The 16,316-nt window shown below is 49.4% G+C and overlaps 1 protein-coding gene across 2 annotated transcripts; it reads right to left on the bottom strand.

Annotated features, from left to right (window-relative positions):
• Positions 1-8,961: 8,961 nt before the first annotated feature.
• On the bottom strand, positions 8,962-14,679 carry RGS16 (regulator of G protein signaling 16). Of its 2 annotated transcripts, none has more exons than XM_060142151.1 (5): positions 14,539-14,679; positions 13,541-13,651; positions 12,691-12,755; positions 12,238-12,404; positions 8,962-10,817 (listed from the first exon to the last, which is right to left on the bottom strand). In XM_060142151.1, exons 1-5 carry the CDS (start codon positions 14,580-14,582, stop codon positions 10,605-10,607), a joined length of 600 nt encoding a protein of 199 aa, XP_059998134.1. In that variant the 5' UTR covers positions 14,583-14,679; the 3' UTR covers positions 8,962-10,604. The 2 variants fall into 2 exon arrangements, with proteins under 2 accessions (XP_059998134.1, XP_059998135.1); XM_060142152.1 differs by having other exon boundaries at positions 12,691-12,752.
• Between the last annotated feature and the right edge of the window lie 1,637 nt (positions 14,680-16,316).

Raw genomic sequence — 16,316 nt, 5'->3', positions numbered from 1 at the left:
TCTTCCGACTTTCCACTTGGAGATGAGAGAGGAACTTCATAATTTTATAATAGTGAGAAAACATTTAGACTTCCCTGGTGGAGCAGTGGTTAAGAATCTGCCTGCCAATGCAGGGGACACGGGTTCGAGCCCTGGTCCGGGAAGATCCCACATGCCGTGGAGCAACTAAGCTCGTGAGCCACAACTACTGAAGCCCACGCGCCTAGAGCCCATGCTCCACAACAAGAGAAGCCACCGCAATGAGGAGCCTGTGCACCGCAATGAAGAGTAGCCCCCGCTCGCAGCAACTAGAGAAAGCCTGAACGCAGCAACGAAGACCCAATGCAGCCAAAAATAAATAAATTTATAAAAAAACGAAAACATTTGAATTTGAGAAATTAATTTTACTAGCAACTTTTTCAAAATACATCTATTATAGAAATTTTTATTATAGAATATTATAAATATATATAAATTTTAAACAAGAAAATTATTACTTTATTCTCCCATTGCCCAGGAACAGGTATTGTTAATATTTTAGTATATTTCTATAGATTTTTAAAAAAATAGTTGGGCTCATGCTCTGTAAGTAACTTTGTATCCTGCCTCCTTTCATTTAATGCCTTATTATAAATAATGTCCTATGTTATTACAAGTGGGATTTTTTTTGGTTTTTTTTGCAGTACGCGGGCCTCTCACTGCTGTGGCCTCTCCCGTTGCGGAGCACAGGCTCCGGACGCGCAGGCTCAGCGGCCATGGCTCACGGGCCCAGCCGCTCCGCGGCATGTGGGATCTTCCCGGACCGGGGCACGAACCCGTGTCCCCTGCATCGGCAGGCGGACTCTCAACCACTGCGCCACCAGGGAAGCCCTACAAGTGTTTTAAAACATTTTGATGGCTATGCAATATGCCATCAGAGAGGTTTTTCAGTTCTCTACTATGGAGCAAATTTTTAAAATAACTTTTAAAACAGAGTTTCAAAATGATTATTTTTTTCACAATTCGAAATAATGTTAGAGCAAATTTAGCTTACTTTAGCTTGTTTTCTTATGCTAGATCTTATAATAGATTTCTTATGATAGATTTCAAAGAACTGAATGCCGAGTCAAAGGCTATGATTGTTTTTAGGATTCTCAACCTATATTAATACATTTTTTCCCAATGCCATATAAACATACTCTTACTAGGAATAGATGGCCTTTTAAAAAAAACAGAACCCTCATTTAATAAGAAAATATGTGTTTTTCATCAGTTTGTGTTTCTGGTTGAACACGCTCAGCACATTCCTGGTTCTTTGCATGTGTGCAGTCCTATTCAAACTAGTGTAGGGTATGGTTAAGAACTCGGACTCCCAACTCAGCAAGATCGAAGTTTGAGCCCCTGGTCTTGTAATTCTAGACTCTTACTTCCTAATCGTGTAACCTTAGATTATTAAGTCTCGATTTTCTGTTCCCTCAAATGGGGGCAACAATAAATACAGTCCCCCGTATAAAGTGCATTGAAGTAGGGAGAGGGGGAAATATTAAGCCTTCGATAAATGGTAGAGCTAATTACGTCCGTTTATGAAAACAAAAGTTAACAAATCCCAGTCTCCCCACCCATGTGCATATACACACTACACAAATAGGGAACCTGGGGTGTCAGTTTAATCCAACTGCCCTTGATCAGCTCTGAGCAATTTAGACCCAATTCAAACAGCAGATGGCAGCAAACTGTTACCTGAATATTTACATAACTACATCTGCTGCAAAATTCAGAGCAACCATTTTTCAGCAATCTCACCCCCTCCGACAGTGTCAAAGCCCTTACCTCAGAGGTCTAATCAAATGTGCAGCGGAAGCACAATCACCCGGTAATGAACTCTCTGGACCCAATGTTTGTGTAAACACTTCCGGTGACAGTGAGTGTGAGGTGGGCTGGAATAAAGGACCAGAGAAGGAAAGAATCTCGAAGAAACCTGGAAGACTCAGGGTTTCTTCGAACTTCTTTCCTCCTCCGGTCTTTTATTTATTCCAGCCCACCTCCAACTGCTAACTTCAGTGTAATACAATCGTTTAAGAATACCACATCTTGGACTCCTTTTGAGGAAATGCAAATAAAAATGACGATAATGATAATAATAATAATAAAAGAACCCCCAAGTGAAATATCAGAGTAGAAAATGAAAATAACCCATCAAAAACACTGCAAGGGAAGAGTCCTGCTTTCAGTTTCATTTTCTCCACATGACAAGATGTGCCTGATAAACTGAGATGACTTGCATAAATAATGTGTGGATTGTGACAGAACCCTGGGAATCTCAGGTGGGCTCAGGCCCAAAGGGCCCCCTGGGGCTGACCAGCTGGCTCTGTGAGCTCTCTCCTCTCCTCCAGTTCTACACCCACTGTCATCTCCAGTCCCCAAAGCCCAAGGAATCCTTCAAAGAAAACAACTTCTCAAGCTTTCCCAGCTCTCCTCCTTCTGCCCACCTTACCTTCTAAACAGAGACGCCTCTTCCTTGGTTATTTCTCTGGCAGCACCTAACCCTCAAACACTGTAGCCAGCAAGGAAACAGTTCTTTCTGGGGCTGGAGCGTCGAGAAGCGAGCCAGCCGGGCGGAGCCTAGAAAGGAGAGTGAAAGGAGGAGGGAGGGGACACTGACCACGCCTACACTCAGCAGAGGTGGCCTGAGCTAGTAGCACCTTTAAACCTCCTAGAGGAAAGCAGTGGCTCTTTTGTTTTCTAACCTTTTATTCTCTATTGGAGTATAGTTGATTAACAATATGTTAATTTCAGGTGTACAGCAAAGGGATTCAGTTATACACATACATGTATTTATTCGGTGGCTCTTAACTGATTGCTGAGGGCTGATTTGATGTCCAAGATCGTGCTGCTCAGCCTTCAGCTTTTCAGGTCACAGCTCCAACCTGACCACGTTGTTCCAAACCCCCTATCTTCTTGAGGGAAATGAATGGTAAATAAACATGTATTGGGCACCGACAGGGTGCCTGGCACTATGTTCATTGCATCACAAGAGACTCGGACCCGATCAACCCCTAACAATCCTGATGATGATGAAACTGAGGCTCCAGGAAGCTAGATCAGCCCAAAGCCCAAGCTCCTTCGCTCACCCGGGTGCTGTCAACTCACCACCCTGAGGCAATGTGGCCTCCTGGAAAGGGCACAAGGCTGGCAGTCTTAAGACCTGGTCCTGCAGCCAGAGCTGTGGCTGTTTTGCTGCGTGACCACAGGCAAGTGGTTGAACAATGTTGGGCCTCATTCTCTCATGTTAATATGGTTTTTAAGATTCCTTTCTGCTCTAGAAGTTCCGTTCCTGACCATTTTCCTAGCATGGAGATGCACGCTGTATACTGAAGGCTACCATGGGAAGTATTCCTGTCCTCAAAGAACATCCAGTCTTGCCGGGAGACAAACTTCCTAGAGGGTCATGAACAGCGAGCAAGGTGTGGTGACATGTTGGTCACCAGCGGCACGCCATCCAGACTCTCGACCTCTGTTGCCCCTTACTCCCCAGTGACTCCCAAGCCTCTCTCTCTAGCCCCAGCCTCTCTGCTGAACTTCAGACCCACAAATCTAGAACATGTCCCAAACAGAGATTCTCATCTCTCCCTAAACCTGCTCCTTTCCTTTTTCTCCATCCCCATGAATGGTACCAGCCCCTGAATGCCACTCCCCATTCTCATTCCAATCCCAAGTCTCCTACTTTCATCTGCAAGGGGATGATTACCTCAGCCCTTCCTATCGCTTACTGGAAGAAACTGATGACTTGCTTCTCAGCCTCTAATCTAGTATTACCTGCTTCACTGACTCGCCATAGTGTGCAGGACAAAGTTCAAAATGCTTAACCCATCATTCGCTCAATTAATATTTATTGAGCACTGACAGTGTTGCCAGTGACTATTCTAAATGCTTGGGATACAGTGATTTATCACACAAGTGCCTCGTGGGGGTCTTCCTGGAGCTTGCATCTTAGTAGGCAGAAATAGATCATAAATAATGGAGAAATGCAATATGTAACATGATTTCAGGTCCTGATATGGTCCCTGACTGTCCTGATTCCTCATGGGCATCACCACTACTACCATCCAGTTCCCCATCACATCACACTGCTTCCCACCACCATGTCTCTGCACATGCCGCTTTTGCTACCTGAACTAATAATAATGATAAGAAGAAGAAGAATGATGATGGTAGCAAGCATTTATGTAGCTCTTTAGTATGCTCTAGGAACTGTTCTGAGCCCTTTATATATATATATATATATATATATATATATATATAAAATCGTATAATCTAATCTTTATGAGGTAGGTACTGTTTTTTTTAAATATTTATTTATTTATTTGGCTGTGCCAGGTCTTAGTTGCGGCATGCAGGATCTTTGTTGTCCTATGTGGGCTCCTTTAGTTGCAGCACGCGAGATCTAGTTCCCTGACCAGGGATCGAACCTGGGTCCCCGGCATTGGGAGCTCGGAATCTTAACCGTTGGACCGCCAGGGAATTCCCTCTAGGTTTATTGAGAAATAATTGACATACATCACTCTAGAAGTTTAAGTTATATAGTATGATGGCTTGATTCACATACACTCTGAAATGATTACCACAATAGGTTTAGTTAACATCCGTTATCTCATATAGCTACCATAAAAAAAAAAGAAGTAGAATTGCTGGATCATGTGGCAGTTCTATTTTTAATTTTTTGAGGAAGCTCCATACTGTTTTGCATCCTGGATGCACCAACTTACAATCCCACGAACTGTGCACAAGTTCTCCCTTCTCTCTACATCCACGCCAAGAGCTTCAGTTTTTAAAGGTGATTTCAGCCCTGTTGGCTAAAGAAATCTAATTTTAACCCCTGTACCCCCTGAGGTACCTTAGCAATTATGCTAATAATTTTCAGTTCTATTGAAATGTCACATCTTTATTAAACTGCATTAATAAACAAAACTAAAAGTTATACCTCTTGGATACAATTCCAAAGGAAGGAGCCAACTCCTTTGCTTAGAGCCAACTCCAAGCAAAGTTAAGCAGTTCCAAGGGAAAAGTTTGTATAGCCTGACCTGACATGGCCACAGGGAGGCAGCAGAGGGTGAGGGATAGGCCAGAGCCCTCCACAGCCAACACGGAAGCAACAGCACTGATGCGGAAATACACGAGCCTGGGTTGAGTGAGTACTGTCTGGATTTAATGGCTCAGTCCTTGATTTCCTCATCTGGAATTCTGGAATGCTCTTCATATCAGATAAAATACAGTATGGAAACAGCTGTACTATACTTGGGAAAGTAGACTTGGAATCCTGGCTTTGAATTGTGACTCTTCCATTCTTTTCAAAAAGTCAATAAATAGTTATTGACTGTGTACAAGGTACTGTGCTGAGTACCTGGAATCAGATAACAATCATAGTTAATACTCGTGGGATATCAGCACTGTGCCACTTTTCTTTCATTCCGTGTTCCCTCTGAGGGGTGCACTCTTACTGCACTCGTTTACAGATGAGCGAAGTAAGCCTTGGAGAGGCTTAGTAGCTTCCCAAGGTCATACAGCGAAGGGGCCAGTTCCAGCCCCAACATTCCAACCCCACGAGCTGGGCTGTGTATCACTCAGCCGTGGTCTGTTCTGCCCCATCTTATCAAATAATGTGGCTCCCCATCTTGAAGAGAGTGGTTTAGTGAAAGAAAAAGAGCTGTGAAGAGGCAAGTGACAGTGCCATGTCACACATGAGGCGATCAAGGTTAGGACAGGGTGTCCTAGAATCATGGAAGTGGCAGAGATGAACTCTGGGCAGTGGATGTCTGGGAAGGAAGGCTTCACTTGAGGAGGTGATGTTTTTGCTAGATTTTCAGGAGGCCTTTTGAGGAGGGCATTCTCCTCCTCAGCCCCCAACCCCTAATTAAAAGAAAGACAAAGAGGGCATTACAAGCAGAGAGAACAGCATGTGTGTAAGGGCCATCTAGGCAGGGACGAAGTCAGGAGAGGGACTTGGGTCAGGTCAGCACGAACCTCGTATGTCATTGTAAGAGCTGGACTTTCTCTCATACTCAAAGGGGAGCCACTGAAGGGCTTAAATGCAGCCATGGCGTGCTCAGATCCGTGCTTTATGGATAAAGAGTGACACGGCATGGAAAATGAACTGGAGGGGGAGAGCACTGGGGAGGGGCACCAGGTGGGAAGTCGTTTTTATAGCCTAAGTTGAAGAGGATGAAAGGTTCCTCTAAGAAATCTCAGTGAGGGTTTCCCTGGTGGCGCGGTGGTTAAGGATCCACCTACCAATGCAGGGGACACAGGTTTGAGCCCTTGTCCGGGAAGATCCCACATGCCATGGAGCAACTAAGCCCGTGAGCCACAACTACTGAAGCCCACGTGCCACAACTACTGAAGCCCACGTGCCTAGAGCCCGTGCTCCACAACAAGAGAAGCCACCGCAATGAGAAGCCCACACACCGTAATGAAGAGTAGGCCCCGCTCGCTGCAGCTAGAGAAAGCCCATGTCCAGCAACAAAGACCCAACACAGCCAAAAATATAAATAAATAAATAAATTTATTAAAAAAAAAAAAACTATAAAGACGTCTCGGTGAGCCGGGAGGAGAAGCAGCGTCTCTCCTTATCAGGGTTACAGGACCAGAAGGTTGTGGATATCTGAGTGGGATGATGATGACCTTGGTTTTGAATGTGCTACATACAATGAGCCTGTGGGACGTCCAGGGAGAGGAGTCTGGTAGGAAGTTGGAAATGGTCATCTAAACGTTTCTCCTGCTGGATTTAAAATTAATCATTAACGTAAGAGCCGTCTGCTAAACATGTATATGCTAGGCCCTGGGTGTAGAAAATTGGAGAGGGGGACATGCCTAAACCCCAGGAGTTTGCCGTCTGGTAAAGGGAGACAGAAAGGAGGGATGTAAGTGCTCCGATGAGGGTTAGCAGCAGTGGGGGCACATGAAGCACAGGCCTCAGGGGTCAGACCCAAAGGCTCAGGGAAGGCGCCGCAGAAAGACCCTCGAGCCGGCTTTTGAAAGATGCGTCCCCAGGCTGATGAGGGAGTGATGGGAGTAGGGGACACAGCAGGGAGGTGGTCCAGGAGGCAAAAGCAAGGAGGCTTGAACAGTAGGGTGAATCTGGGAACCGTGAAAGGTTTGTTTTCAAGGGGCAGGTGAGCGATTGGGAGCAGAGGCCAGAAAGGCATAAGCAGGCCGCTTTGCCTGGAAGCAGGAAGTGCTTTGCCTGGAAGCAGGAAGTGCTTTGCCTGCTAAGCCAAAGCCTGAAGTGCGCTGGGGGAGGACCAGAGCCAGTGAGTTTGAAGGTATTGGAGACCTCTTGCCGGCTGAGTGATTTTCAGGAAATCCCTTAAACACTCTGAGAACCAATACAGTAGAGGTCCTGTGTTGGTTTGAGCCTGACACCTGGGAGACGTATAGGTCAGCCAAGAGTCGTTCTTCTTTATCTCTAATGAGTATCTACCACCTTCAGGCCACGCCATGGGCTCCAAGACCACCCTGTATGTGAGAAGAAGGGCTAGGAGAGGGGAACAAGCCTTGAGGATGGTCTTGCTGGATTGGGGAGCCTGCCAGCACCCACCCCAGTCACTGGATGTCCGTCACCCCCATTCATTTCTCCATTACTAGCCGATTACACCCACGTTTTCCTACGGGCACCCATACTGCTTCAGAAAATACACATTTGTGCCCTTGTCTAAAGTTACCCAGAATCCCCACCCACCATAAAGTGAGGCTACCTGCAGCTGATGGTACGGCTACTAGTTTGGTCTTCTGCCAGGCACATAGAATGCACTAGATGCAATAAATGCATGTAAAAAAGGCAAAAAGATGGAAGGAAAGTAATGAGAAGAGGACAAGGTTCCTACCTCCCCACCTCTCTGGGTACCATCTTTCTTCTTCCCTCATCCATCGTATCCCTCGACCATCCCTCACAGACTGGACTCACCCCCCCAGCCCCGACACGGTGTCACTGGGTTCCAATCTCATCTCTGCCACTCTCTCGAGCCAGCTGCCCTGGGCATGTTCCCCTCTCACCCACCCACCCCCCGTGCCCCCAGGAGCTTCAGTTTCCTCATCTGTATTGTAGGGTTATCATACCTACCTCACAGAGCTGTCGTAAGGACTCAATGAGATCAGGGCCTGCCACGGTGTGTGTTCCCATCTTCCTTTCCAGGCCCTTAACCTCAGAATCCCTCCTGGCATCACGCATAGAATCGCCTCTTAGATCTGGGCTTCGAATGTGATTCCATGGGGTTTTCTACTCGATGTACCTGAAGTCTGGTCACTTTACTCAGTTATCTTTATATAAACAGATAATTCAACATAGAGAAGAATTTAGGGAGAACGAGTAGGTGATCGGCAGAGGGAGAGCAGATTGGATCCTTGCAAGCCTACCCCAAAGTTCTTTCCAGCCCAGCGCTAACCTCTCATTCCCTCTGCCCCGGGAATGGAACAGTCCCATGTACCAAGTGGCTTCCCAAAGCTCATCTCAGAGACGTCTATGAAATTATAAGGAATACTAACTCCCTGAATTTATATGACATCTTAAAAGGATACTAATGCAAATTGAAAATGGGCAAAGGTGAAAATGGGCAAAGGTGAAAATGGCACAAAAGTCCCCCCGCAACTGATAATGTGTGGCTACTTGGCCGGGGCAACCACCCCTTGCTCTGTTCGAAGAAGAACTGGGAATTGCTTGTGCTGGGCCGGGTGGAGAGAGGAGATGGGCTCTGAAATGACAGCTGAGCCAGGTCCAATCAACACGACACAATGGCTTGACACAAGTTGGGCTGTCACCAGCTGAATGAAGTTACCCATCCTGGTGGCCACCGTTAGAACAGTCACCTCTGCCCGTACCTCGAAAGCTCCCCATGCATCCTGTGGCATCTCCGGACGCCAGCTCTCCCACAAGACTCCCGCCCGTACTTCCCTTTCCCTCTTCCCCTGACCACACAGCCCTTGGAGACAGGATCTCATACTTGGGTTTTATTTTATTTCACAATAAAATAACATGCTGAAGCAGGAAAATGGGGATCGAGTACATCATTCACATCAGAAAACCAGTTCCAGCTGTCAACAATAAATAAATATTTAAACAGGGAGGAGTTCCTGACAGGTGCTAAGAGGTTCCCAGCATGTTCAAGAGGTAGAGTCCAGTGGAGAGGGAGACAGTCAGGCCGCCAGCTCCTGTTGAGATTCTCCAGTAGAGGCAAACTCAAATGACAATAAATAACAATACAACAACACGACAACAGCAGTGAAAATAATGTGCCATGACCACTGTCACAAAACCAACAATATGTTAGACTTAAATAATTGTCTCCTGGAGGAGCTCATAGCGCAGAGAGAACAGTGTGGATTTTCCTGGGGCACAGGGGAGCTGCCCGGTTAATTCACCTCCCCAGCCTGGGCCCGGGCAGAAGTCCCACCACGGAACGTGTGCTCAGTGATGCCATGAGGTGACCAGCGGGTTCTGATTGCCCCCAGTCCTGCTCTTCCCAGCCTCACTCCCAGCTTCTACGGTCCATCCAAGTTCATTGAGGTCCCTGCCTCATTTCTCCCAACACCCCAGTGAGCGTTACCTCACATCCACAGGAAAGAAACACGAGGCTCCCCTTCCATCCTGGGGAATCTCTTTTTCGCTGTTCTCATACCCACAAAAATAAAAGATGAGCTTGATTTAAAGAGGATTCTCTGGAACTGCCAAGAGATTTGTTTCTCAGGATCCTTTTCTCCCTCCTTCCACCCTGCCCGGCAAAAGAGCTGGACTAGCCGCTCACCAAGAGGCCCCATGCCCTTCTCCTGATGGGCCCCACATTCAACAGCAGCACGGAGCTAAGACAGGGCACATCCCAGCAAGAGGTCCTCAGCGGGCCCTGCTCACAGGTGGACCCTGATGCACACACAGGGTCGGGGCACCCGCAAGAGGCCACCAGGAGCACCAAGGTTCATTTCACATAAGCAAGATGGCCTCTTTTCAGGGCTCTCTATTGATCTGGAAAGGGGCTTGAAGGCCAGTGTTTGAGGTAAAAATCTCATCTGGGGCAAGCATCACATTGGTTCTCTGGCCTTGACAAGACTGCCAGGCTGGACACAGGAGTGTTGAGAAATGCAAGCTAAGGAACCCGCCGGGTAGCCCAGAGGCAGGTGAAGAGGACGGGATGGGAAGGCTCCACATCCACGGTTCCCTGTGTGCCCAGGACAGTCTGGGAACCAGGAAACCAGGATGTGTCCACCGACGGACAGACAGAACGGCTAACCTGCTTGTCTTTCCCTCACTCATTTTCAAGTTTCCTTTTATCCACAAGTTTCCCAAAGCACCCTGGAATATCCCTTGCCCCGCTGAGAAGGGCCAGAGCCGATGCTGACTCTTGCACCATCCTTCTTTTCCCCCAGAGAGCCACACACAACCCTCCTCTTCAGCCCTTGGGCGCAGGTCCTAGAAGTGGGGGAACCCTCTCACGCACGGAATTCAGTCCCGCAGGGTCTAGAGGAGAGGGTGTCACCGGGTGGGCGTTTCCCTTCGCTGTCCTCTCTGGCTTTGCAGAACCCGCCCCCCCACACGGGGGCGGCACCTCGGCTACGGGCGACCCAACCTCTCTGCCTGGCCGGCCCCCTCCCAGCCTGGAGGCTCAGGTATGCGAGGGCTCGGATGGGGAGGCAGAGGCGGAGGCGGCCGCGGCTTCGGCAGCTAGGTCCCGATAAGCTGGGGACTTCAGGAAGCGCGGGTACGAGTCCTTCTCCATCAGGGTGCGCGTCTTCCCCTGAGCCACGTCGAAGCACATGGCCGTGGGCGTCTGCAGGTTCGTCCTGGTCAGCTCCCTGGTCTCGTGGTCTATGTTCACCTGTGGGATGGAGGGCAAGCACGTGAGTGCGTGGGCGTCAGGGCACGGGGTGGCAGAGGCAGGAGGCCAGCAGGCACGGGAGGACTGGCATGTGGGGCAGTGAAGGCGCGCTGGATTCCGAACACGGAACCGGGGGTCTCCAGAGTTGACCATCAACGGGCTTTTCAACTCTGGGCCTGTCCCCACCTTTGATCCAGTGTCTGTCCTCCAGTCTCTCAGAACGACCCAGGATATGTTGAGAATGGGTACAAATTCAACCTCTTTTCACCCATTCCACTGTAACAACCCGGGTTCAAGTCACCATCACCTCTGTCCTAGACTAGTGCCAGCGCCTGCTACCTGGTGTCTCTCTCTTCTCCCCTTAACCCCGGGCTCTATTCTCCACCCAGCAGAGCGAGCCTTTTAAAACCCAAGTCAGTTTGCTAGCAGCTCTGTTGTCTCCCGTCACTCAGAGGAAAAACCCAAGTGTGCAATGAGCCCACACGGCCACCTGGGCCGGCACCTGGCCATCTGCCACCTGTGTGACATCATCTCCCACTCTCTCTCCCTCATGCTCCATTCCACATGGGCCCACTTGCTGGTCTGTGGTCACAACAGGCACTCTCTGGTCTTTGCACTTTCCGTTTCCTGTGTTAGAATGTTCCTTCCTCCTTTTCAGGTCTCTGTTCGCATGTCACCTTATCAAACAGCCCACCCCTCACTTCCCTTTATAAATCGGAAAGACCTCACATCCTCCCACCCCCGTACTCTGGTATTCCCTTCCATATCCTGCTTTGTTTTTATCAGAGCAGAGATCATTCCCTGACAATATTTACTTAATTGGTTATTGTCACCTTCTCCCACTGGGGTAGAGACTTTTTGTTCACTGCCATATCCTCAATGTCTATAATACTGCCTTGCATGTAACTGATGCTCAACAAATCTTTATGGAATAAATAAAAGTGCTCAGAAAATATATTGTACAGATACAAAAGCAAGGCATTACTACTCTCTCTCCACAAGGTGGCGCCATATTCTCTATCAAACACAGTGGAGGCCTGGGGGAAGGTTAAAAGGTCCACAGACCACAGACCTGAGGCAGGTCAACAAGGGGACTGAGCCAGGTTATCCTATGATGACCTGTCTCCCCAGTTGTGTAAGTGTTTTGAGCTCTAAAAAGGGCTTCGTTTACAGAAGTGCATATGGACAGAAGCCAAAAAACCTCTGCCAACCCCTCCGGTCCCACTGGTGAGTATGAGGGTAAAAGGAGGCAGGGGTGGCCCGGAGCCTGGCTTTATAGTCTCCAGCCTCCTGTGACAAATGAGGCCACTGTATTTCTAAACTCGGCCCTTTCCTTGCTGGCCCCCCACCATCCCCGATTCTCAGTGGGGAAGGAGCAGGCAGGGTCTGCAGGATCCCTGGCATATGTCACGGCTCTGACCTCTTTGGGGGCTTCACTGCAGATGAATTCCTCAAAGATCCTGTGAGCCCGGGAGGCCAGCTTGGTAGCTGACCGGAGCTTCCTGAACTCCTCACAGGCCAGCCAGAACTCCAGGTTCTCCTCGCTGAACTCTGTCTTCAGGAAGGCGTGGAAGGCGGCCACTCCGTCTGGGGTTGCAGGGAGAGAGGAAGAGACAGGTCAGACAGCGGGGACAGCCAGCCGGGAATAGAAGAAGAAAAGACAGCAATTGTAGTTAACGGTCTATTTTTAGGATGTAATTTTCTCCAACAAGGACCTGCCTTTGCATTCTGAATAGAGGTTGGCACACTAGGGGACCACTATTATTATTACTACTACTACTATTTTGCCCACTTTTAGCATCCTCAGGCTGCCTCCACGGCACATGGGCACACATGTGCCATCCACAGACAGACACAACAGGGCCCCACTCACTTTTACTGCTCAGCAGCAAGTCAAATGACTCTCTCCACCCCAACACGTCTTCTGAGAAGTTTCTGCTAAAAAAAAAAAAAAGGCAGGATTTTAATTAAAAAAAAAAAAATCAACAAACTACTGCACAGCACAAATCCTAGCCAGAACGCTGATGGAAGTTGTATAATTCACACAATTGTATAATTGGATAATTATTGGAGCTGATGCCTCAAACTCTTAGTTGGGGTTCAGGGAAATAGTTGTGTTTTCTAGAGGACAGCTCAGTAACCAGAAACCAAAGCAGGGAACTTCTGGCCCTCATTAAGTATCTAAGACTGTCTTCTTCACTGTCCAAAATTCTTTCTATCCCCCTGACTCTCAGAGCTTGTTTTGTATACTTTCTTAAGGAAATAAGGGTCTTAGGAATAGAGATTATGTCTACCCATAACCCCAGAGCCTAACGCAGCACCTGGCACAGTTGATGGTCAGTATAAAAGGGCTTCCAGGTAAAGTGCATGTCAGTGGAAGTAGTCACTAATTTAAAACCCTCCAGTGGCCTTGGACCCTGCCCTTGCCCTGGTTGCATGTGCAATGACATCTCCAGGTGCGAGAGTCTGGTAACTAGACATTCAGGCCCTGGGTATCTTCATTTGTTGGTGGCATTAGAAGCCTGGAGCCATCCACGCAGTCACCCATGAGCCAGGCATCCACAGCAGACCGGCTATGACCAGCTCCATTACATTCTCTAGGAAAAGGTCACCAACATCCAGGCTGGCATGTCCTAATTTCTCCCGGTATTTTCCTTCTCAGGACTCCTTTCCTGAATCTGGCTCCCTCCCTCCAGGGGCCCTAGGCTTTCAGCAGGACTTACCCCTCTTTGCTGTGTTTACTGTCCCACTCGAACTTGCCAACACTCCCAGTACCGGAGCCCAGTTCTGACTTGTGAAGAAAGACCCCCAGCCGTGTCTTGAACTCTTTGGCTCTGGAAGACAAAGCACGAGCTTGTGAGGATTCTCCACTCGCTCAGCCAGGGCAGAGAGATTTACAAGGTCCCAGAAGAGCTCAGGTTAGTGTCACCCAAATTCCAGCCTTGGGGCTCCTGGGAACCCGTTAACTGTTCCCAGGGCCTAAACGTTGCCTCTCTCAGCGGTATCATGAACCCAGAAACAATGAAAGCAGTATTTAGGCTGTGCCTCGGTAGGTCTTATACTTTCTGGGTCTACAGTACAGCACACGTGGGCTTTTGCCCACTTAAGTCCCACTGATCCATCTCTGTGCCTGTTGATTAGCAGAAGGCAGTTCAGCAGTCTCTTAGACTTGTCACAAGTATCTCTGGAGCTGTGTGGAAGCTGATTTCTGCCTTCCTCTTTACTTTTTCCTTCCCAGCTCCAGCAAGGATTGGAGTGGGTGAGTAGCTCCCTGGGAAGCGGGCACATCCCTCACAGGGGCAGCTGCTGAAAAACACCTGCCTGCCTTTCCAGGGCCAGAGGGCCCCTAGACCTATGACTTAGAATGAAAACCAAGTGCTTAAGAAACCGGGGAAGACTCGGTTCTGCCTGGTGATGCCACCGTGGTTTTCCTGAAGCTGGGTCACCTGAGCAGAAGCGCCACTTGTCAGAGGGTGGGGAATGGCAGTAAGCAGTGGTCCCTCTGCTTCCCTTTGCTTTGCCTTCTCCGTTCTCGTCGCCCATCCTTCTCTAAGACTCTAAGGAGGCATCTGAGAACGTGGAACCAAGTTGACCTCCGCCTCTCGTCACTTGCGTCCCATTCTCCAGCCCACCCAGGTCTGCAAGCCTGCCGCCACTGCACTCCCTAAGGTTGGTGGGACTTGTTCTTCTTCCTCCAGGCAGCTGGACAAGCTGCTCTTACCTCTCCAGGCAGTTGGTGGGGAAGGCGGCCAGGGTCCGGCACATGGCTGCGGGTGCAGGGCAGCACGTCGTGTGGAGGATGGTGACGGGCTCCAGCGGGCAACGCAGGGCGCGAGGAGGCAGAGCAGCAGCGGGCAGCGCCTCTCTGCGCAGATTGGGTTTATTCAACTGCTTGCGCCGAGCCAGCGGCTTTTATTGCCTTGGAGGGGGCGGGGCGGGGTGCGCGCCGCCGACCAATTGGAGAGCGGTACTGAGCGCGGGCCAAGGCGCAGGAGGGGCCTGCAGCTCGACGGGGTGGGGCTCGCTGCCCGGGATGCGCCGCTACCCTCGTGCAACCTTCACACCGCGGGGGTGCTCACGGGGCTAATCCCCTCCTCTTGGCGGACACCAGCGTGGGGAGGGAGAAGCGGCAGAGAACTCACACGGAGAAGAGAAGCGCGCACCCAGTTTAGTAGGGGGAAAAAAAAAAACACCTTCTGCCGCTAGTAAAAGCAGGAAACCGACTCAGCGGTGCCAGGAGGATTGGTGTTGAGGTGCCTCCTCGGGGAGGCACGCACGGTGTCGAGCACAGCCTGAGCCTGAGTCTGTTGGGTCCTGCAGGACCGGAGCACAGGAAGCAAGCCAGGCAAGAGAGCATCATGGTTATACTGATAACTTCCATTTACTGTGCTCCTACCCAAATGGCCACGGGTCAACTAAGTAAGCCCTTTGTCATCCTCACCTCCATTTTATAGATGAAGAAACTGAGTCAGAACGTTAGAGAGACTTGCCCAAGATCAGAGTTAGAAATAGCAGACAAGGGTTGGGGTTGGTGGCTGGCTTTATTGAGCATCTACTATGTACTTTTTTTTTTTTTGCAGTACGTGGGCCTCTCACTGTTGTGGCCTCTCCCGTTGCGGAGCACAGGCTCCGGACGCGCAGGCTCAGCGGCCATGGCTCACGGGCCCAGCCGCTCCGCGGCATGTGGGATCTTCCTGGACCGGGGCACGAACCCGTGTCCCCTGCATCGGCAGGTGGACTCTCAACCACTGCGCCACCAGGGAAGCCCTACTGTGTACTTTTTTTACTAAGACTCGGGTTAAATAACTTGCTCAAAGTCACACAGTAAGTGTTTTGCCAGAAGTCAAATATGAATTTACCATGCTTTTTCACTGCCCCTCTGCAGATTAGAATCCCACCACCTCCGGAACTAGTGAATGATCCTGCCTTTAAGCAGTTGCCAGCTAGTTCGGCGTCCTCATCTCTGAGATAAAGGTAATAAATGCTCTGCCTCTCTCCTCACTTTCCCATAAAGGCATCACAGCCTCCCCATTGCCCCTCACTTCCCTTTGGGATTGCTGTTAAGAGGCTGCACTTGAAGTTAAGAGTGTACCATCTAGGGATAGATTTCTCAGTTTCAAATCTGGACTCCACCATTTACTGATGGGAGACTTTAGGCAAGTTTCTCAACCTTTCCATGCCTCTATTTCCTTGTCTCTAAAACGGAAAACATGATGCGCTTATTTCATAAAGTTGTTGTGAGGACTAAAGAAATTTAATTCTTAGTTTGAATTCCCCAGGAGACGGGAAACTTAGTTGCTCGGAGGCAGAGACTTGCTGGGGAGAGTTCTGGGAACTAAGAGGGTGTGAGGGAAGCAGGCTTGGGCAGAGGGAGGAAACGAATGCCGGAAGCTGGTCCCAGGGGGTGCTCTGGAGTGGGATGACTCTTCTGAGCAGATCCGCAGTGAAGCAAGGGGCCGGGCCTTTGTATCCCTCATCAACAGTTCATTGGACGGCCTA

The sequence above is a fragment of the Lagenorhynchus albirostris genome, chromosome 2 (genome assembly GCF_949774975.1).
Source record: "Lagenorhynchus albirostris chromosome 2, mLagAlb1.1, whole genome shotgun sequence".
Classification (NCBI taxonomy): Eukaryota; Metazoa; Chordata; class Mammalia; order Artiodactyla; family Delphinidae; genus Lagenorhynchus; species Lagenorhynchus albirostris.
The sequence above is the reverse complement of the archived record's forward strand: the minus strand, read 5'-3'. Positions and strand labels throughout refer to the sequence as shown.

Excerpts from the sequence above, each read along its gene's own strand:
- RGS16 (XM_060142151.1), bottom strand. The coding sequence starts at position 14,582 with ATGTGCCGGACCCTGGCCGCCTTCCCCACCAACTGCCTGGAGAG. Across the intron at positions 13,652-14,538 it reads CCCACCAACTGCCTGGAGAG|AGCCAAAGAGTTCAAGACAC; the intron begins GTAAGAGCAGCT and ends TTTGTCTTCCAG. Across the intron at positions 12,756-13,540 it reads AGTAAACACAGCAAAGAGGG|CAGAAACTTCTCAGAAGACG; the intron begins GTAAGTCCTGCT and ends TTTTTTTTTTAG.